This window comes from Vitis vinifera, chromosome 10, assembly GCF_030704535.1.
Source record: "Vitis vinifera cultivar Pinot Noir 40024 chromosome 10, ASM3070453v1".
Classification (NCBI taxonomy): Eukaryota; Viridiplantae; Streptophyta; class Magnoliopsida; order Vitales; family Vitaceae; genus Vitis; species Vitis vinifera.
The window spans coordinates 10073112-10095534 of record NC_081814.1 but is presented as its reverse complement, the minus strand read 5'-3'; the positions used below and the strand labels follow the sequence as shown (position 1 = coordinate 10095534).

The 22423-nt window shown below is 35.8% G+C and overlaps 2 protein-coding genes across 3 annotated transcripts in view; one reads left to right on the top strand and one right to left on the bottom strand.

Moving 5' to 3' along the window:
• Positions 1 to 3165: 3165 nt before the first annotated feature.
• Positions 3166 to 4103, top strand: LOC100252004 (chlorophyll a-b binding protein 40, chloroplastic-like). The gene has a single exon (XM_003632976.4). The coding sequence runs from the start codon at positions 3229 to 3231 to the stop codon at positions 4021 to 4023; it is 795 nt and encodes a 264-aa protein (XP_003633024.1). The 5' UTR covers positions 3166 to 3228; the 3' UTR covers positions 4024 to 4103.
• A 575-nt stretch (positions 4104 to 4678) lies between these two features.
• Positions 4679 to 22423, bottom strand: part of LOC100257130 (probable starch synthase 4, chloroplastic/amyloplastic) — a 58240-nt gene continuing 40495 nt past the window's right edge. The window contains exons 11-16 of one of the 2 annotated variants that reach the window (XM_002274680.4): positions 13938 to 14147; positions 6790 to 6915; positions 6126 to 6275; positions 5800 to 5861; positions 5620 to 5695; positions 4679 to 5345 (exon numbers count right to left, since the gene is read on the bottom strand). In XM_002274680.4, the coding sequence (XP_002274716.1) occupies positions 5169 to 5345; positions 5620 to 5695; positions 5800 to 5861; positions 6126 to 6275; positions 6790 to 6915; positions 13938 to 14147 (801 nt within the window). In that variant the 3' untranslated portion in view covers positions 4679 to 5168. Of the gene's footprint in view, positions 5346 to 5619; positions 5696 to 5799; positions 5862 to 6125; positions 6276 to 6789; positions 6916 to 12796; positions 12879 to 13937; positions 14148 to 22423 lie in introns of those variants that run through there. The other variant, XR_786751.3, reaches the window with a different exon arrangement.

Below are 22423 nucleotides of genomic sequence, written 5' to 3'. Positions count from 1 at the left end.
TGCTTGAAGCAAATATTACAAATCCTCGCAATATGTACTCAATCAAGTTATTAAAATAGGGGTATGTGAGTAACTCTATATGGATTAAAATAGTCCAAAAGTATGTGGTACCATCACCTTAGCAAATATATATTAAAAGAGGGGTATGTGAGTAACTTTATATGTCCATGTGTTTTCATTAAAAAAATCAGAAATCAGATTTGCAGTTATTGCAATATATGTTAACAATTTAAATCTTGTTGGGACTCGTGAAAAGCTAATAAAAATAGCAAGTTATTTGAAGAAATAATTTGAAATGAAAGATCTTGGAAAAACAAAGTTATGTCTCGACTTACAAATCAAGTACTTTCCAAATGGAATGTTAGTCCATCAATTAACATAAACAGAGAAAGTTTTGAAGTGCTTCCCTATGAACAAATCACACTCATTAAGTTCTTCAATGGTAGTTCATTCACTTGAAGTGAAAAATAACTCATTTCGTCCTAAAGAAGATAAAAAAGAACTACTTGGTCCAAAAATACCACATCTCAATGTTTTTGGTGCATTGGCGTATATTGCAAATTATACATTACTAGATATTGCATTCTCTGTTAACTTGCTTACGAGATATAGTTTTGCACCAACTAATGAAGTCAAACATGTACTACGATATCTTCGTGAAACAACTAACATGAGTCTATTTTATTTGAAATGATCAAAATCTCAATTGTTTGGATATACAGATGTTAGCTATCTTTTAGACCCCCACAAAGCTCAAACTCAAACGAGGTATGTACTTACTTATGGTGGTACGACAATATCATGGAGATCAGTCAAGCAAATAATGGAAACTTGTAGACTACCCTTTATCAAAGGTAATGCTACAAAGTTATATGGAGATAATGTAGTTTGTATTGCACAAATTAAAGGAGGATTCATAAAAGGTGATATAACTAAGTATATCTTTCCCAAATTCTTCCATACTCACAAGCTTCAAGAAAAAGGTAAAATTAATATCCAACAAAATTGTTCATTCAGTAATCTAGCAAATTTGTTCACAAAGGTGTTACATTTGACTACATTTAAAAAATTAAGATGCAACATTGGAATGCAAAGATTGAGAGATCTACTAGTTGAAGTGTTGAAGAAATCATAATCATATCTACATGACGGGAAGAATACTAATATGAATATATTACACTCTTTTTTCCTTCATCCAGGTTTTGTCCCATTGGATTTTACTGGTAAGGTTTTTAATGAAACAATTACTATATTCTTATGATCATCCAAAGGAAAGTATTATAAAATATGAGAATTTGTAGCATTGTGAAAAATAGTGGATGATCATCCGTAATGATGTACATTGCTTTATGACTTCCTATGAAATAAGTGAAACTTCTAATGAAAATTCATTTAGTTTTCTTCCCAAGTATTGTATTTTCTTTCTTTCACTTTATTTTTCTACAACATGTGTGTGTGTATATATATATATATATAAAAGAATTAACCACCAAGTAATTGTTCAAATATGAACTTCTTTTTTAGACTTTTAAAAATAGTTTTCAAAAATTTATCAAATGTCTAATTTTTGTAAAAGCATGTTTTCAAATGTTTTCAAAATCACTCTTAGTCAATGAAGGATCAAAATCTTGGCAACATAAATTTCACCTCATGTAAACATGTTAAGATAATACATTTTTTTTTTATATAAAATTAAGGTATTTATATTTTTGTATTAAAAAGAATTGCAAATTTTTAAATTTTTAGCAATTATATCTAGGTTTGATATTTAATAATTGTAGGTATTCACTACCTTTGTTTTTTGTTTTTTTTTTATATTCTTATTTGATACATAATAAAAAAATTAAGTAACTTACAAATATTATGGGGCATAAATTGAATCATACTACAATTATTGACCATTTTCAAATTAATGTTAGTTATTTCTATTACATCAAAGTATATTATTTTCATGCTTAATAATTGTAAGTTTTTATATCATTTTACAATGGTCTTTAACCTCTATTTTCAATGTATTATTTTGTATTTTAGGATGTTTGATGAAATACAAATTTAGTTAAAAAAAATTATAAATGCAAATTAACTACAAAAATTATTTTAAAAGAGAAAAAGGGAATAGAGTAAATGTGAAATAATTAGGTCGAGAAAAACTATTTTCACACTCAACCCAATTATTTCACATTTACACAAGCCTATGAAAGTTTGAAATTTAAAGATTTGGTTTGATTGAGAAAGTTTTCGTAAATAGATTTTAAGAATAATTCTTAAAAATAATTTTTAATTTTCTCAATTTTATTCTTCGTGAAAGTATTACACACTTTTATATGATTTAATAGTTTCTTAATAATTCTTTGTATTTTCAAATGTTGGTTTATAGAAAATAATTAAAAACACCTAAATCCCACAAACTTCTTGTAAAATAAATTATCAAAAAATTGTTTTCTATCAAAAGTTTAGACATTTTTTTTGAATTAAAAAACTAAGGGCTTGGTAATTGTTTTAAAAAAAAAAATTTGAAAACTAATTTTTAAGAGTAATTTTTTTAAAACTGTTCTTTAATATTTTGTATGATAAAAGTTTATTTGAAAACCTAAAATATTTTTAAATATGTTTTTAAAATATTTTTTATAATCATTCTATATATTTATATAATTATTTTTTAAAAATAAGTGAAAATAATAAAAAACAATTAAAATATATTTTTAAAAACATTATATTTTTTATTTTTAATAACTGAAAGTCAAAAAACAATTTATTACTAAACGTATTTTTGAAATAACTACTGTACAGACCTAAATTTTGTTTTTAGTTACTAAACAATGCCTTAAATTTTATCTGTGGATTAGAAAGTGGGAGGTGGGCAGGTACGAAGTGTGATTTATTACTGCTACTACGGAATAAATGGAAAATCATTGCAAATCTCAAAAACTATTATGACGACAAACATCCCTGATATTTAAATCCTTAAAGATGAGAGTAATCCGAAAGCTATGCGTGGCTCACCCTGGTTGGTCGGAACGTAGGAAAGAATCTAAGGAGTTGGTGGATTAGAGAGCGCCAGTTGGGCAGGTACAAACAAATACCAAAATCTTCGACCCCCAATAGCGTTTCAGATTCAGATATCAAAGGATAAGTATTCCTTCCCACTCACCTCCTATATAACATCTTCCAGAGCTGCCAACCTCCACCACTCATCCAACTTCATTCACCTACTTTCTCATTCATCAAATGGCTGCCTCCACCATGGCTCTCTCCTCCCCATCATTGGCCGGCACCGCCGTGAAGCTTGGCCCCAATGCCTCCCAAATTCTCGGTGGAGGACGGGTCAGCATGAGGAAAACTGGCTTCAAGGCTCCCTCCGGCAGCCCGTGGTACGGCCCTGACCGTGTCTTGTATTTGGGCCCACTCTCCGGCGATCCCCCATCCTACCTCACTGGAGAATTCCCCGGTGACTACGGCTGGGACACCGCTGGGCTCTCAGCTGACCCCGAGACCTTCGCCAAGAACCGTGAGCTTGAGGTGATCCACTGCCGATGGGCCATGCTTGGAGCCCTTGGCTGCGTCTTCCCAGAGCTGCTGTCCAGGAATGGAGTCAAGTTCGGTGAAGCCGTGTGGTTCAAGGCTGGTGCACAGATCTTCAGCGAGGGTGGACTTGACTACTTGGGCAACCCCAGCTTGATCCATGCTCAAAGCATTTTGGCCATCTGGGCCTGTCAAGTTATCTTGATGGGAGCCGTTGAGGGCTACCGCATTGCCGGTGGGCCACTTGGTGAGGTGACCGACCCACTGTACCCCGGTGGCAGCTTCGACCCATTGGGGCTTGCGGATGACCCAGAGGCTTTCGCTGAGCTGAAGGTGAAGGAGATCAAGAATGGGAGACTGGCCATGTTCTCCATGTTCGGGTTCTTCGTTCAGGCCATCGTGACCGGAAAGGGGCCCTTGGAAAACCTTGCTGACCACCTTGCCGACCCAGTCAACAACAACGCCTGGGCATATGCCACAAACTTTGTTCCCGGAAAGTGAGTGTGAAAAGAGGGAGTTGGCTTACATAGTCGGTTGCTTGTGATGTAAATCTGTCTAATTAATGGAGATTTCATTCTGAATTTTGTGTGCTAATACTTAGTATATTCCAGTTGCTTTCCGTTTTCCGATCTAGTAGCTGTAAACAATAACATGAAAAGTGACTTAACTAACCCTCCTGACCCATCTCAATCACAGAGCTTCAGCCATCCTGAACCCTTAAAGCAAGATCCCAACATAACTGTAAATACTAAGCCAAGGATCCATTAAATAAAACGGATGATTCATGTAAATCTAGAAATGGCATAAAGGTATAAGTATAACTGTTGGAAGTGGGCTGTGATGCCCAAGTAGGGAGCAATTTCTAGGAGTTTTATAACTGAATTTCTTGCTACTGAAAATAATAAATAAATAAAAAATCTATCGCCCCTGGGCCTTGTCAGTGAAGAAATCAAATCAACATTCTTGGACATCTTAGAATGTAACCCGAAACTTTCTTCCAACAGATATGATATAGAGCTTCTCTGGTATCTACAAAAATATTGAAGACCCATTTCCCAGGCAAATGCAATAAACAAGAAGTTTGAAATATTCTGGAAATTACAGTTGGAGACAATAAAGAGGATCAAAAAATATTCCCAAAATAACAAACGACAGATCAACGTTAAGATTTCCATAATTTATTAAAATGTCGCATCTGATTGAATGTATAAATACAAATGGTACATTCTTTACAATTACAACTCATGTATTAGTGTGCAAAAAATAACTGGAGCATTGGCCTCACTCTGTAAGAAAATCACTTACAAACAACATTGAGGACACTATATACATCAGCAACAAAACAGAGGTTGCTTCCATGGATAAGTGAATAGTGAGATCAAATGTAACCCTTGAAAATCAGGAATACACAAGGGAAACTATCGCTTAACCTGACGTGTGAAGCCTTTCTTGGGAAGCCCCAACTTAAGGATTCACTCATGCTGTAAGGGGTACCTGGCTAGCCAGATAATCTCCTTCGAAGTTGCATTCAAATACCAAGCGATTCATCTCAGCTCTGACTTGACATGAAAACCAATGGCATAGCATGCCACAATATGGGCATATTAGGAAACCCAATTTGGCGCAAGGGATGGAAAACCAATATCTCAAACAAGACTTGTAGCCCTTGCTCTGGCTACAGATTTCTCATAAATTTCCTCATACTGTAAGGCTGAGGATTCCCAACTGAAATCTATATTCATGTCCTTCTTAACAAGCTTCTGCCAACTCTCTTTGTTTGTCTTATAGTGATTAAATGCACGTTCCAAAGCACCGTTTAATCCCTGTTAAGATATCCATGTCATATGGAAATATCAAAACGATGGCAGCAAGAAAGAAAGTTAAAACAAACATTAAAGGATGCTGGATGAGGGTAAAAGGAAAATTTAGATGTGATATTTCTAGTTCTATGGCTAGCCCAGCTCAGGAAATTGATAACTCAAACACCAGTGTCAGAGGGACCAAAAGGAAAAAAAAAAATGCAAAAGGAAAAGGAATAAAAAGCAGAAAAAGAAAGAAATAAGATATATGAAGTAATAGCATATTCATACCACCTACCTGCTCATCAGGATTCAAAAATGTATAACCATTTCGAAACTGGAGAGGTATTGTATCATCATCAACATCGAAAACACTACAGAAGGAGAATAAAAAATCTATGATTAAAAATTCTCTTAAACAAACAACCTCAAATCAAAGTGGAGAAAATAATACACAATTCAGGCAGTGACTAATAACCTGTCATTTAGACCACCAGTTTTTCTTGCAATGGGTATAGAACCGTATCTCATTGCTATCATCTGCAGAGAACAACTACAGAAAAGTTCATAAAGGGAATAAACTTATTTAGGGATTTACGTCCCATGTGCATATAAAGGTGTATGGTACAATTATATCGAAGCCACATAATCTATGCAATTTGATGCCCTAAATTTCTTCTATAATATAATCCAAATTCTCATTTGAGGTTTGTAAAGAAAATATTGTCACCTCTTCAACTTTCTACATTACATGGTATTTGATATAGTTGTTCAAGATTTTATGGGCAAGATGGTAGACTTTACCTGTGTAAGCCCACAGGGCTCAAACATAGATGGGATAAGGAACATATCTGATGCTGCATAAATAGAATGGCTAAGAGACTCATCGTACTTTAATATCAACCGAATGTGATCATCACCTTTAAAATGGTTCGCAATACCCTCAAATTCCACCTACAAAAAGAACATTAAACATATCCCTTATTTCAGAGCCCACAACTATGTTGCACAAGTCATAATAACCACCTCACATGCAACACAATGATGGCCCCAGCCATCGAGTTACTTGCTCCAGTTACTTTTGAGTCCTATTGCACAGAATTCAAATAAGAAGAATGTTTGTATTCGTATACTTTTCCACATGTTTCTATTAAGAATTTCAAGATCAAATTTCAAAGTGGGGTGAGAATGTTCCTATCTATAAAAATAATCGAGTGAAAATTTCTTATTTGAACTATGTTTGGATTTATCTATCCATTGTGAAGATATTTTGGTTCTGATATTGACTAACCATATAAAATCAAATTCAACCATTCAGCAAGAAAATGAAACTGAACTAGGATTAGATTTCCATTACTAAAATCAACAAGTAGGTTTAGATTTTTATTTTTCTCAGTAATCCTTATTCAACAAATGCAAATAACGATAACATGGGTCTTAACAATTGAAAGAACAAGTTGAACATTACTTGAATATGTGGTACTGGGCTAGAACCAAGAAGTACAAACTGTCCTCCCAGCTCCAATGTGCGATATATTGCATGTCTAATAAGATGTATACCCTTCTGTGGCACCAATCGTGCTATGCAACCAACCTATTCCGCAATAGATCAAAGAATCTGTAGTAAGAAAATGATGTTCAAGCAGCTTCATCAAGCACCAATCAGGATAAATGAAGAGAAAAAATGTGTTTGTATGTTATTATGTTGGAAAACCGAAACTGATATGGAAAGAAATAACTTTGTAAAGCTGTAAATTATTTATTAGTTGTCAATCTTTGTATTTTTAGGAAAGTAATTATTAAGAGTTATTTATTAGTTGTCGATCTTTGTATTTTTAGGAAAGTAATTGTTAGGAGTTATTCTTTCCTTTTCATTAGTGATTTAGTTTCCTAATTTGAAGGATTTGTATATGCTGTAAACTCTATAAAAGAATAATCTCAATGAAAGAATATTATTCCCGTGAAACGCTATTCTTCAACTTGGCATCAGAGCTAGCAATTTGCTTGTCGAAATCCTCCTTCTTCCTCTCTTTCAATCCCTGTTCTCTGAAACCATGTCGGATATTTCAAACGAGTCCACTACTGCTCCTCAACCTTCTCTGAACAATCCCATCATCACTGATTCTTCAAAAATCAGTCCTACCACCTTGGAATCTCACTCTGTCCAAATCGCCACGATTCGCTTGAATGGTGACAACTTTCTAAGATGGTCTCAATCAGTTCGGATGTACATCAGAGGACGTGGAAAGATGGGCTACCTGACGGGTGAAAAGAAGGCTCCTGCAATGGATGATCCAAACTATGCTATATGGGATGCTGAGAATTCCATGGTGATGACATGGCTTGTGAATTCTATGAAAGAAGACATTAGTTCTAATTACATGTACTATCCAACAGCACAAGAGCTTTGGGAGAATGTAAATCAGATGTATTCTGATTTAGGGAATCAATCACAGATCTTTGAATTAACCCTCAAACTTGGTGAGATACAACAATGGGAGGACAACGTCACAAAGTACTTCAACTCCTTGAAGTGGATCTGGCAAGACCTTGACCTCTTCAACACCTATGAGTGGAAATTTGCCGAGGATGGACTTCATCATAAAAAGACCATGGAAGACAATTGGATCTTCAAGTTCTTGGCTGGCCTTAATGTCGAATTTGATGAGGTAAGGGGGAGAATCATTGGAAGACAACCCCTGCCTTCAATTGGTGAAGTTTTTTCAAAAGTTAGAAGAGAAGAGAGTCAAAGGAATGTGATGCTGGGCAAGAAGGGACCTGGAGTTGCTATTGAAGGTTCAGCCTTGGTTACCATGGGTGGAGGCTATAATAAAGCTGCTGCGTTTCAGCGCAGATCAGATGAAAGACCATGGGTTTGGTGTGATTTTTGCAACAAACCTCGCCACACTCGTGAGAACTGTTGGAAAATCCATGGGAAACCTACAAATTGGAAAGGAAAAACAAGTGACAAACCAGGCCGAGCCATTATTCCTACTGCTAATGAGGCCGAGACCAGCCCCTTCACCACTAAGCAAATGGAGCATCTTCTTGCATTGCTGAAATCCAACTTGACATCCGGTACTTCAAGTGTTTCTTTGGCACACACAGGTAATGAATTATATGCTCTATCTTGTCGTTTTAAATCTACTCCATGGATAATTAATTCTGGAGCATCCGACCACATGACCAATTCCTCAAACATGTTTGAATCCTATTCACCGTGTCCTGGAAATAAAAAGGTTCGGATAGCTGATGGTAATTTCTCACCTATTGCAGGAAAAAGTCTAATAAAAATCTCTGAGGGAATAGATCTTAAATCTGTTCTCCATGTTCCTAAACTTACTTGTAATCTCTTGTCTGTTAGCAAATTATCTAGAGATTCTAATTGTTGTGTTATCTTCTATGAATCCCATTGTATTTTTCAGGACCAGAGCTCGGGGAAGACGATTGACAGTGTTAGGATGATCAATGGTCTCTATTATTTCGAGGATAATTTACCTAGTAATAAAATTGCTCAAGGACTAAGTAGTATTAGTTCTCTTTCTGTTCGTGATCAAATAATGGTTTGGCATTGCAGATTAGGCCATCCTAGTTTCTCTTATTTAAAACATTTATTTCCAGTGTTATTTCAAAAGGTTGATCATTTATCATTTCAATGTGAAAGTTGTTTATTAGCAAAGAGCCAACGAAAAACTTACATTCCAAAACCCTACTATGCATCAAAACCATTTTATCTTTTTCACAGTGATGTTTGGGGACCTTCAAAAGTAACCACAATTTCAGGAAAAAAATGGTTTGTGACCTTTATAGACGACCATACACGTCTTTGTTGGGTATATTTAATAAGGGAAAAATATGAAGTCAAAAGGATTTTTAAAGAATTTTACAGAATGATTGAAAACCAATTTCAAACAAAAATCAGTATTTTGAGATCTAATAATGGGACTGAGTACTTTAATAAAGTTTTGGAAACCTTTTCAAACGAGAAAGGAATTTTACATCAATCCTCGTGTTCTGATACCCCTGAACAGAATGGAATAGCTGAACGTAAAAATAAACACTTGTTAGAAGTAGCACGGGCTATGATGTTTTACATGAATATTCCAAAATACTTATGGGGGGATGCCATACTAACTGCTTCATATCTAATCAACAGGATGCCTACAAAATTTTTACAGTATACCACTCTTTTGGAGTGCTTGAAAAAGGTATTTCCAGAATCTCGAATTAATTCTGAATTACCCTTGAAAAATTTGGTTGCACTGCATATGTACACATTTCAAAAAGGTCAAGATCTAAGTTAGACCCAAGAGCAGAAAAATGTGTTTTTGTAGGATATAATCCTAATAAAAAGGGTTACAAATGTTTTAATCCCCTTACAAAACGTTTTTACACAACTATGGATGTTTCCTTTATGGAAAATGTCCCATATTTTACCAAAAATTTACTTCAGAGTGAGAAATTAGTGGAACCAAATTTTTGGAAAATTGTTGAACCTTTACCTAGTGTAATTCTTGATATCTCTCTTGAAAAAGAAAATAAGGAAACTAAGCCTACTGAATCTAAATCTAAAATTGGTCTGTCAGAAGAAGAAATACTATGAATGAAAAAAAATAGAAACAATCTTGAGCCTGTGGTTTATTCAAGGAAAAAAGTCCCTGGAAGAAGTAAAGACCAGCCGATCATCCCAGCACATGGTCAACCGAAAGCCCTGGGCAATGGCTCTCTAAATGTCTCAGGTAACCCTCCTATTCCTACTCATATACATGCTTCTTCTTCTTCTATTACTGATCTAAGTTTACCATATCACACTTTGGTCCAAGTCCAGAAATATCTGCACTCAAACCCGGTTTAGGATTAGTCCCAATTGTTCCTGCACAAGGCCTTGACCTTGATCTCCCTATTGCTCTTAAAAAGGGAACCCGAGCCTGCACTAAACATCTCATTGCCAAATATATCTCCTATAGTAACCTTTCTGACAACTATAGAGCATTCACTACAAATATTTCAAAACTTGTGGTACCTAGAAATATTCAAGAAGCACTAGATGAACCGAGTTGGAAATTGGCAGTGTTTGAGGAAATGAATGCCTTAAAAAAGAATGGCACTTGGGAGGTTGTAGATTTACCAAGGGAAAAAAAAAGTTGTAAGGTGCAAATGGGTGTTTACAATAAAGAGTAAAGCAGATGAGAGTGTTGAGAGATACAAAGTCAGACTTGTGGCAAAGGGTTTTACTCAAACCTATGGGATAGACTACCAAGAGACTTTCGCCCCCGTAGCTAAAATAAACTCGATTAGAGTTTTGTTGTCCCTTGCAGTAAATTCCAATTGGCCCTTACACCAATTGGATGTTAAAAATGCCTTTCTTAATGGAGACCTAGAGGAGGAAGTGTTCATGAGTCCTCCACCAGGTTTTGAAGAAAGTTTTGGAGTTGGGAAAGTGTGCAAATTGAAGAAGTCCTTATACGGACTTAAGCAGTCGCCTAGAGCTTGGTTTGAGCGCTTTGGCAAAGTAATAAAGCATTATGGATATACTCAAAGTCAAGCTGATCACACGATGTTCTACAAACATTCAAATGAAGGTAAAGTAGCCATCTTAATTGTGTATGTTGATGATATTGTGTTAATTGGGGATGATTGCAATGAACTAGAGAAGCTGAAAGGGAAACTTGCTGAGGAATTTGAGATTAAGGACCTGGGGGCATTAAAATACTTTCTTAGGATGGAGTTTGCTAGATCCAAAGAAGGTATCTTTGTAAATCAACGGAAGTATGTTCTTGATCTTCTTGATGAGACAGGTATGTTAGGATGTAAGCCTGCTGAAATACCTATAGAGCTGAATGTAAAACTGCAACCTACAAAAGCCAAGAATGTGAAGGACCAGGATCGTTATCAGAGACTTGTTGGGAGATTGATTTACCTATCCCATACACGCCCTGACATAGCATTCTCAATGAGTATGGTTAGTCGGTTTATGCATGCGCCTGGACCAGATTTTGAAGTTGTTTACAGGATTCTAAAGTATCTAAATGAGACACCAGGTAGAGGTCTTCTGTTCAAGTCACGAGGACACCTACAAATTGAAACCTACACCGATGCAGACTTGGTTGGAAGCATAGTGGATCGAAGGTCCACCTCTAGGTATTGTTCATTTGTAGGTGGCAACTTGGTTACGTGGCAAAGTAAAAAACAGAACGTGGTTGCTAGAAGTAGTGTTGAGGTTGAGTTTAGAGTTGTAGCTCATGGTATTTGTGAGATTATGTGGATAAGAAGATTACCAGAAGAGTTAAAGATGACAGGTTCATCTCCTATGAAGTTGTATTGTGACAACAAGGCAGCAATTTCAGTAGCTCACAATCCGGTTCTCCATGACCGCACCAAACATGTGGAAGTGGACAAGCATTTCATTAAAGAGAAGATAGACAACGGATTGGTCTGTATGACCTATATCCCTATTGAGGAACAAGTGGCTGATGTCTTCACCAAAGGACTACATAAGAGGCAATTCGATTTTCTAGTTGGCAAGCTGGCTATGGAAGATATCTTTAAGCCAGCTTGAGGGGGAGTGTTGGAAAACCAAAACTGATATGGAAAGAAATAACTTTGTAAAGTTGTAAATTATTTATTAGTTGTCAATCTTTGTATTTTTAGGAAAGTAATTGTTAGGAGTTATTCTTTCCTTTTAATCAGTGATTTAGTTTCCTAATTTGAAGGATTTATATATGTTGCTCTATAAAAGAATAATCTCAATGAAAGAATATTATTCCTGTGAAACGCTATTCTTCAACTTATTATCATGTACGTGTTAGATCGAGAGCAACAGAAGTCATCCATCAATATCACTTTATGCATCAAATTCACTTCACGTTCAATGTTCATGTTACTATTGAATTTTGATTTTCTTTAGCAAGAAATGGAAATAAATTCACAAAGAAAGGAATCTACGAGGGAAAACAAGGCATCCTTGTCACTCATACTTCATATTTTTTATGAGTATATTTCTTAGCATCTTGTATGTTTATTTACCATCTTGTTCCTTTGATGATGCCAACTTTTGAGCCTTTCATTCAAGAATTGATACATTTGTCAACATCAGCAAGCACACACATGTGTGCACGCAAGCCGAAACCTTTTAAATTACGCAATTAGAAATCATCAATAAATATACTAATAGAATAACGATTTTTATTTTAAACAATAAACAGTTTGTGTTAAATGGAAAAGGGCAATGCAGAAGTCTATAAGTAGCATACAAGGAAAAATAAGGAAAATAAATTAAAACTTAAATCATCTACGAAATTCATAATCAATAATAAGATTTTGTGTGGTCAAATTGGAGATAATTGGTTTCTTATGGGCATTCCCCTCAAAAAACATATGCATATCATACCAAAAGTTTGCATAGAACATCAGGATATCAACCTTTCCCAAATGATTATAGAAACACATCAATCAAATGGCCATCCTAATCTTACGTTGCACTAATTTCCCTTGTAATGTTCCCTTCTGAAGAATGAGTTAACCTTGATAGATGTTGTTGTTTCCTCAAAGAATACACTACCAGAAAACAAAATGGAATGCAAAAAATCATAGTCATTGCAGAAAGTGAAATTAAGAAATGTAGATTATGTCTTTTCATTAAAATCATAGATAAAATTCCAGATATTATGCGGAGAGAAAAAAAATCCACATGGGACACTCAAAAGTTCTCCTTTATAAACCATACATTGTAATATTTCAACTATTCCTCAAAATTGAAGGATCCCAATACCCTAATAATAACATAGTCCTATCCAGTTGAATTTTTGAGAAAGCAAACATGAAACAATTTTGAGACTACATAACTAGTTCTGCAGCAAGAGGACACTATTCGGTTCACCTTAGCCAAAAAAAAAACCAGGAAGTAAAATCATATGCATTTCATGATAAAGTTCATAGTTTTTTGATAGGTAAACAAAACAAATATGTTAAAAGCATTCATGATAAAGCTTATAGTTAATAATTGGTAATTAGATAGGATCAAAAAGAAAAAAGGTGAAAGAAGAGAGAGGGGGAAAGAAAGGAAGAAATAAAAAGCAGAAGATTCAAGGTTGAAATGAAGCTATCCACACTATGAACTTTTAGTTTGTGTAGTCTTCAGCCATTACACTTTTCATATACCTCTCAGTAATCTACATATAAGCAGAGATATGACAAATATTCCATGTGTTGAGGTTTCTCAGAAATAAATGATATATATAAAACATAATGATAAAACTCCACAACTATTAAAATGAAAAAGAACAGAATAGAAAAGAAATCTCAATCAAACATAACATATCTCCCTGGTTGATTATCATCAGAGTTGCAAGTGTGGTAACATATTATAGTAGGTGTAATTTGTGAAACAGATCAATCCTCTCACTGATTGTACCAAAGACCAAGGATTGAATCCAGCTTCACAAAGGTTCAAGGATTTAGGATCTGCTATACAGCCATTGACCTGGAAAGAACTTCTTTCCCAAGTGCCAATTAATAGAAAAGAAATTAGTTTAAATTTAGAACATCAGAAAAATGAGACATGATCTGCATTTCATCATAATGATAATCATTCAAAACTTCAGAAGATAAGAATACCAGAGGCCGCCTGGTGTCTGCATAAGAAAGCCCTAAATGCTTTCTCAGGGCTTCTTTATTTTCTGCTTTCCCTTGAAGATCATTAGCATTGAATTGGCTTTTAAGATAAACATCAGTTGCAGGGTCCCATGCATCAGTATCAATTCCATTTAGAATTCCGATGAATTTTTTGGAGTGAGAATTAAGTGTTGAATGAAGACCTCGCCCTCCCTGTGAAGCGTATAGGAATATATGTAAGAAGAGTATTCAGAAGGAATCAAGAACATGGGAGCTAGAATTTGAAGTACATTATGCTAAGAGACAATATATCAGTTTCTTGGAGGATAAAAAAACTGAAGCACATGAATCTCTGTTCTCAATGTTAGAGCCTTAACAAAATGAGGCTAGAAACATGGAAACTGTTCCAGGATTTCATCTAAGTGTCAATCATAAATACCATGCAGTTTACTTGAATGGACCAGTGTAGTTTTTTTCTTTGCCCTTTTTTATAGAAGTACATTAATATTGGAAATATTTAACAAAAAGGAAACTATAAAGGGTGCTACAAACTCTTATTAAATTGAAAACATAAATGTGCCCAAAAAGAGAAAAGTAGCATTAGTAATGATAAAAGGCACTTGAGCAGGATCCCTACCATCACTTAGGGAGGAGGGTAAAACTCCCTCTTAATTGGGGACATCTTAAATGTTCATGCTTTTGTCTCAACCAGTCCACATTCTTATCAGCATGAGATTAGACTGGAAAGACATCATGCTTCAAAAGTCAATATTTTGACATGCACAGTCCTACTCCTAAGAGTGTGGGATATTTACATTGCTTGTGAGATTAAAGTTTATATCAGACAACTGAAAGGAAAAGGAGGGAAGAAGGGAGGAAGAGAAGGGAGAGATTAATGAAACAACATGATCCTCTCGAATCTCATCAATCTGATGCATCAAAGAGTATAAACCATATGCATGACTGTATAATACAAGTCAAGTTATAATTTTACTCATTGGAGAGCTATTTCTTAAGTGTTGTTGTTGATTTTTCTAATTTTGCTTGTTTCTCTGTGGGAGATAGTGCAAAAGTTTGTTTTTGGGAGGATTCATGGTTGGGTGATCAATCTTTCTAGTTTCAGTTTCCAAATCTTTTTGAGGTTTTGAGGACTAGAGACCTTCCAATTTCTTTTGTTCAAGTCCGTTCTCTTCCTCTGCTTCTTGGAATTTCAATTTCCATCAGAACCTTTCCAATCCAAAATTGAGGAGCTAACAGTTCTCCTTTCCTCATTTATTACATGTGTACCTTTCACCTTCCTTATAGATGTAAGGGTTCAATTATTAAAACCTTCACAACTTTTCCTAGTGAGTTCATTTTTTACAGCTCGTTTAGTTTGTTATATCTTGACCGCTTTTGTTCCTACCAAATTCATTTGAAAGTCAAAAGCTCCACTTAAGGCTAATACTTTTGCACAACTTGTGATTAATAAGAAGGTTGATATTAATAAAATGCTTCAAATGAAGAGACCTCACAAAGCTCTCATCTTGGACCCCCATATCTTATGTGCTTAGAGTAGTGAATCAATTGATCATTCTTTATTTTCTTTTCTTTTTTTATTACTTTATAGCAATGGAACTTTTTGTTATTACTTATCAGAAAAAAAAAAAAAAAGCAATGGAACTTTAGCATAGATTGTTCAATCTTGCCAAGATTGACTTTATGCTTGACCACTAATTTTGTTGTCTAAAATATTAAGCCTTTTTACATAGCAACTTTAGGAAAAAAAACCAAAACCAAAGAAAGAAAGATTCCCTATGGATTTTGTAGTACTCTAGGTATCATCCTCAAAGATTGGCCTATGGAAGTTGTCAAACTGGGTCTAACTGATTGCTTGCTATTTGATCCTCTAAATTAAGAATGTAAAAAAATTGATTCGACTGAATTTGGATTTACTAAAATAAACCTAATTAAATTGCAAGAGAATTATTGATTTCTAATTCAAATAGTTCAAGATTAGGAGTTCCACTATCCAACTTTGAGTATAGGGCCTCAAACAAAACAAAGGTATCAATTTTAGTTAATCTTAGAGTATTAAAAAATGTGAGGTCTAATGAGATCAACCAGAGTTTCATAACTTAGGGTTGCATCTACTTAATATATTTAGACTTACCACTTTGTGTAGATTTGACTTAGGGTAGATAACAATGGCAAAACCTCATATAGCTAGAGATTAAGAATTACCAAGAATCCCTTGTATTAAGAAATGGGGCATTGTACCATCCCTCAATGCAAACTAACATTAAAGAGGATTTTGATTTTGATGTTAATGTCTTAACCTTTCATTTAATCCATTATTAATTTCAATTATATTCATTGTTTCTCCATGACTCTAACCTAAGGTTTTTATGTTTCACACCCCAAGATTATTTTTGCCTCTCATGGATTTATTTTCATTCACACAAACCATAAAAGAAAGTACAAGAACTATTCTTGAATTTAAAGAAATTAGAAACAATAATTTATTAATAAAGGAGAAGAAAAACCTATCAAGATCCTTCAATGTCTTTTTCTTTCTCTTAAGAATCGTTAAGAATGCTCTAAGAAATTCTCTCAAAACCTAAAATTTGGGTTTTTTTAAGTCAATGTGAAAATTAATACATAACATGCTCCTAGTGGCCACTTATTCCCCAAATAATTAACTAAAAAAACTAAAAAATAATAAAATTGTCATTTTCAACTGTCCAAGACCCACTTCGGGTTGGTGGCGTGCCAAAGGTGCAATTTTCAAGGTGGAGGAAGCTTGGCATTGAAGTGGCAGTGGCCAAATTCAAAATTAGGCCCTTTTTGAATTGGTTAGTTGGATCTCTTAACTTGGCAATGGACAAGTTCAAAATTGGCATGATTTCAAATTGGTTCACATTTGAAGTCAACACCTATTTTGCTTAGTTGACTTCAAACATCTATAACTTCCTTGTTTCAACTCCGATTTGCAAACTGTTTGAAATGTTGGACTCCTGACTTCCCAAGCTTTGAAACAAATATAGTTTGCCCCAAAACGAGAAGTGCTTCAAAATTCACCTCAAAATGAAGGTATTTACTGCTGCCAGATTTTGAACTCCAATTCTCATGTTTAAGCTATGGCCTCCAACCTTCTTTCTCGTGTTTGCTTGCCTTTCTACTCTTTCCATAACCTTCATTTCTTATCTCTCATGCTATCCATTGATCCATTTGCATTTTTTGAAGCTTTCGTCATACTTCACAACTCTTAGAACTCTTTTTAAGCATATTTAACCCCTTTTCTACCATGATTGAAAATGACTCTTACAACTTCCATCGTTTCCATCTCTTAAACTTGGAATTTAGCTCAAGATATATGTTAGACACATGACTATGGTCTTAGCAACAATTTGAGTTAAGTTTGGTGAGTTGAGCCTTTATATTACATAATTCATTCGCTATATGTGCCATTGGAGCACATATTGTTGCTCTAATCAATGCCTCTTAGAAGCATAGTAGATATGTAGGTAATTTTCTTTAAGGCTTTAGCAATCAACTTAAAGGAAGAGTTCTTTGGCAAAAGGCTAGCTTATCCTTGGTATGGTTTTTACTGTTGGAGAGAAATGGTAAGATCTTTTTAAGATAAATGAAAATCAAAGGAGGTTATTTAATATTTGGTTACTTCTTATTCTCTCCTTGGGCCTCAGTCACTAATCCCCCTGTAGTTATTCCTTGCATCTTCTGTTGTTAGATTGGAAAAAATTTGCTACTCCGAGAGGTCACACAAGAAGACTATGTTTGGATGCTTATCTTCTCCAGTAGGTTCAGTAAAATTAAACTTTGATGGATGTTTTTTTGGGTGATTTGAGACAATTCGGTATAGGCAATGTGATCAAAGATCATTGGGTTAAGAGCTTATTGTCACAAGCTGATCCAAATGAGCCTCCCCATGGCCTTATATAGAGTCAGGAAGCTTCTGGAGACTCCTAGAGTGGGAAGAGTGTGGAAGGTTCTAGAGAAATCTAGAAGACTTTTGTATATACTTGTATATAGGCTTGTACCTAGAATGATATAGGACATTCTAGAATAGTCTTGAGTTGTAAGGAACCCTCCAAGGTTCTAGAGAGTTCCATTGGTGCCTATAAATAGGTGAGGGCCTCATTTGGCCAAGGCACCAAGCAAGTGAGCTTCCAAGCACTTGTAAAAGCTTCTTTCAGTAATAAAGAGCTTCCATTCTTTAAGGAGTTGCCTACTAAGCCTCTTAAGCTTTCGAGTCGCGAGTGTCTTAGCCGAGCAAGCTAAGCATTGAGGATCAAGGCTGACTTAGCAAGATCAAGCGTCTTGACTTGCCTAAGTGCCGCACGAGCTTAGTGAACGACTAAGTCCGTGACATTATTCTAAACCTGCTAAAGTGGATTAGCCATTGAGGAAAAGCCGCTAGCTTTATTGGAGGGCTTGTTGCAAGCTAAACTTTTGTGGCTTTCCAACCTAAATTTAGGGAGAGAGGCTCATGGAAGTTCAATACTTGGCTATGCAAAATTCTAGATATTTTTATTGAGGTGGAAGGCTCCTTCTCTTGGGTTCCTTGCTCAACTAATCAAGCTTCAAACCAGTTAGTTAAGCAAGGAACAAAACACTTGCTTTCTTTTGTTGGTGACTTCTTTCTCCCCCAAGTACATAGAACTTTTGTACTGTGTGTAAATTGCTTTGTTTGATTATGGTTTGTGTAGATAGTTGTAGATTTTTTGGAGTTGTACGCATTTCTACTTTTTGAACATCAATTGTACATCTTGGAAGGACTACTTGTCCTTCTTTGTGTTTATCATTCAATGAAATTAATATATTCTGTTTCTGATTAAAAAATAAAAAATAAAGCCCTATCTAAATTATTTGAGGATGGTTCGATATGATGGCAATAATACTAAAGAAAGCTGTAAGCAAATAAATGATAATCCTAATTAGCTTTATAATTTCAGTCACAACTATTCATGAAACAAGGAGACCACTTCTGCCTCATTCCTGTATCTGATATTGATAGACACCATGTTTGTGTTCATAGTTGTGCTCACCACCAAGTCTAATACTGCTGAACATAAAAGCATAATATTCTTCTAGCACATGCCTTTTGGGCTTTAGTTAACCAAACTGGCATCCATTAGTAGGCTTTTCTGGTTGATGTGAGATATGAAACTGGTTCCACCAAGAGAAACAACTGGAGTTCCAAATTTAACCCTGACCAGAACCATATTTAGATTTCTCTATGGATTAAAACAATCATTGTATCTTTTTTCATAATGTGAAGTTTGCTTCAACTTTATAACTCAAAAATACACAGTAAAGAAAGTTATGTCAGGATATATTAGCAGGTATCAAACCCTCTTAACAAAGATGTGAAGTGCAGTTATTTATGATGCACACTTTACATGTGGTTGAATATTGTGAAGAGAGAGAGAAAAAGGGAGAATCCATAATTATTGTTATTGAAAAACTGTAAAGAATACACATTGGACTTGGGTATATATATACATGTTAGTGGGACCCACAATACAATAAGGAAAGGAAAGGAAAAAAGAAAAGTAAATAACCTAAATAACTATACACTATCTAACACTCCCCCTCAAGCTGGAGCATATATGTTTTATGCACCAAGTTTGTTACAAATGTATTTAATTCTAGGACCTCTGAGAGATTTAGTAAAAATATCTGTTAGTTGATCATTTGAGTTGACAAAACTAGTCGCCACACATTCTGATGCGATCTTCTCTCTAATGAAGTGACAGTCAACTTCAATGTGTTTGGTCCTTTCATGGAAGACTGGATTGGATGCAATATGCAAAGCGGCTAGGTTATCATAGATGAGCTTCATATGAGTTCACATGTTGCCAGAGCCATAGCTCGATACTCGGCTTCAGCACTAGATCTGGCCACTACATCTTGTTTCTTACTCTTCCAAGATATTAGGTTACCTCCAATAAAAACACAATACCTAGAAGTGGAACGTCTATTTGTGGGTGAGCCAGCCCAATCTGCATCTGTATAACCAACAACTTGGGTATGACCTCTGTTCTCGTACAACACACCTTGGCCTAGTATGCTTTTGATATATCGAAGAATGCAGATTACAGCATCCCAATGGCTATCACATGGTGACTGTAGGAATGGACTAACCACACTTACAGGAAAAGAAATGTCTGGACGAGTAATGGTGAGGTAGTTTAGTTTACCTACAAGTCGCCTATCTCCCAAGATCTCCTAAAGGCTCCCCCTGTCCTAGTATAAGTTTAACATTTGGATCCATAGGAGTGTCTACCGGTTTACAGTCTAACATACCGGTTTCTTCCAAGATGTCTAAATCATACTTCTTTTGGGAAAGAACCACACCGGAACTGGATTGAGCTATCTCAATCCCTAAGAAATACTTGAGTTTCCCCAAGTCTTTAGTCTGAAAGTGGGTGAAAAGGTGTTGCTTTAGTTTCTGAATACCATTCTGATCACTGCCTCTAATGACGATGTCATCCACATAAACTACCAAATAAATACACTGCCCCGAAGAGTTATGATGATAGAAAACGGAATGGTCTACTGTACTGCGGAACATGCCAAACTCCTGAACAACAGAACTAAAACGGCTATACCATGCTCGAGGAGATTGTTTCAAGCCATATAGAGAACGGCGTAACCTGCACACTAAACCAGACTCCCCCTGAGCAACAAAACCAGGTGATTGCTCCATATAAACTTCCCCAACAAGATCTCCATGAAGGAATGCATTTTTAATATCTAACTGATAAAGAGGCCAAGAACGCATAGCAACCATGGAGAGTAATAGACGAACAGAAGCTATCTTGGCAACAGGAGAGAAAGTGTCACCATAATCAGAACCATAAACCTGAGTATAGCCTTTAGCAACCAAATGGGCCTTAAAGCGATCAACCTGACCATCAGGGCCAACCTTAACTGTGTAGACCCAACGACAACCAACTGTAGATTTACCAGAGGGTAAAACAACAAGATCCCAAGTGTCATTGGAGTGTAAAGCAGTCATTTCATCTACCATTGCCTGTCGCCAGCCTGGATGGGAAAGAGCCTCAGGGGTGCTCTTGGGAAAAGAAACAGAAGATATAGCAGAAATAAATGCAAAATAGGGTGAAGATAATCGATGGTAACTCAAAAAATTGAAAATAGGATGAGGATTACGAGTAGATCGATTACCTTTCCGAAGAGCAATGGGTAAGTCAGCAGAAAGAGGCAGAGTCGGGGCAGGAGAAGCCGAAGGGATAGGAAGTGAGTCAGCAGGTACCTCGGCCAAAGAAGGAGGAACAGTGACACGATAACAGCGATGATAAACCTGAAATGGGCGAGAAGGCACTGCATCAGGTAAGGAGATAATGGGAAAGGGTAAGACTTCAGAAACAGGAAAAGACTTAGAGGTGGAGAAGAACAGTGAGTCCTCAAAGAAAGTGACATCAGCGGAAAGAAAGTAGCGATGAGTCTCAGAGGAATAACAACGATAATCCTTTTGAAGTCTGGAATATCCCAAGAAGATGCATTTTGTGGCTCTGGCAGAAAGTTTATCCTGTCCAGGAGTGAGAATATGAACAAAGCAAGTACAACCAAAAACACGAGGAGGAAGGAAATAAAGTGGTTGGTCAGGGAAAAGAAGGGAATGAGGAATCTGATCGAGTAATACAGATGATGGCATACGATTAATCAAATAACATGCTGTAAGAACAACGTCCCCCCAAAAACGAAAAGGAACATGACTATGGAGAAGGAGAGTACGAGTTGTCTCAACAAGATGTCGATTCTTACGTTCAGCTACCCCATTTTGTTGATGAGTATGAACACAAGAAGACTGATGAATGATCCCATGTTGGGACATAAATGAAGTAAATGGTGTAGAAAAATATTTTCTGGCATTGTCACTACGCAACACACAAATAGAAATATTGAACTGGGTTTGGATTTCAACATAAAATTTCTGAAAAATAGAGAATAACTCAGCTCGATTTTTCATTAAAAATAACCAAGTACATCGAGAATAGTCATCAATGAAAGTGACAAAATACTGAAATCCTAAAGTAGACGCGGTCCGACAAGGACCCCAAACATCAGTGTGGAGAAGTTCAAAAGGAGACTTTGCCCGATTATTCAAACGCTTTGGGAACGAGACACGAGTATGTTTCCCAAGCTGACAGGACTCACACGCAAGCGACGACAAAGATGAAAAACTAGGGACCATTTTCTGGAACTTGGATAGACTAGGGTGGCCCAGACGACTATGGATGAGAAGGGAAGCATCAGTGGAAATGCAAACTGCAGGAGTGGAAGGCGCGGTGAGGTGATAGAGGCCTTGAAACTCACGTCCTATGCCAATCGTCTTCCCCGTACTCCAGTCCTGCAAGGTCACAAATTTATCAGAGAAAGTGATAGAACAGTTAAGAGTGCGAGTTATTTTGCTGATGAAAATAAGATTAAAAGGACACTCAGGGGCATAAAGGACAGAATAG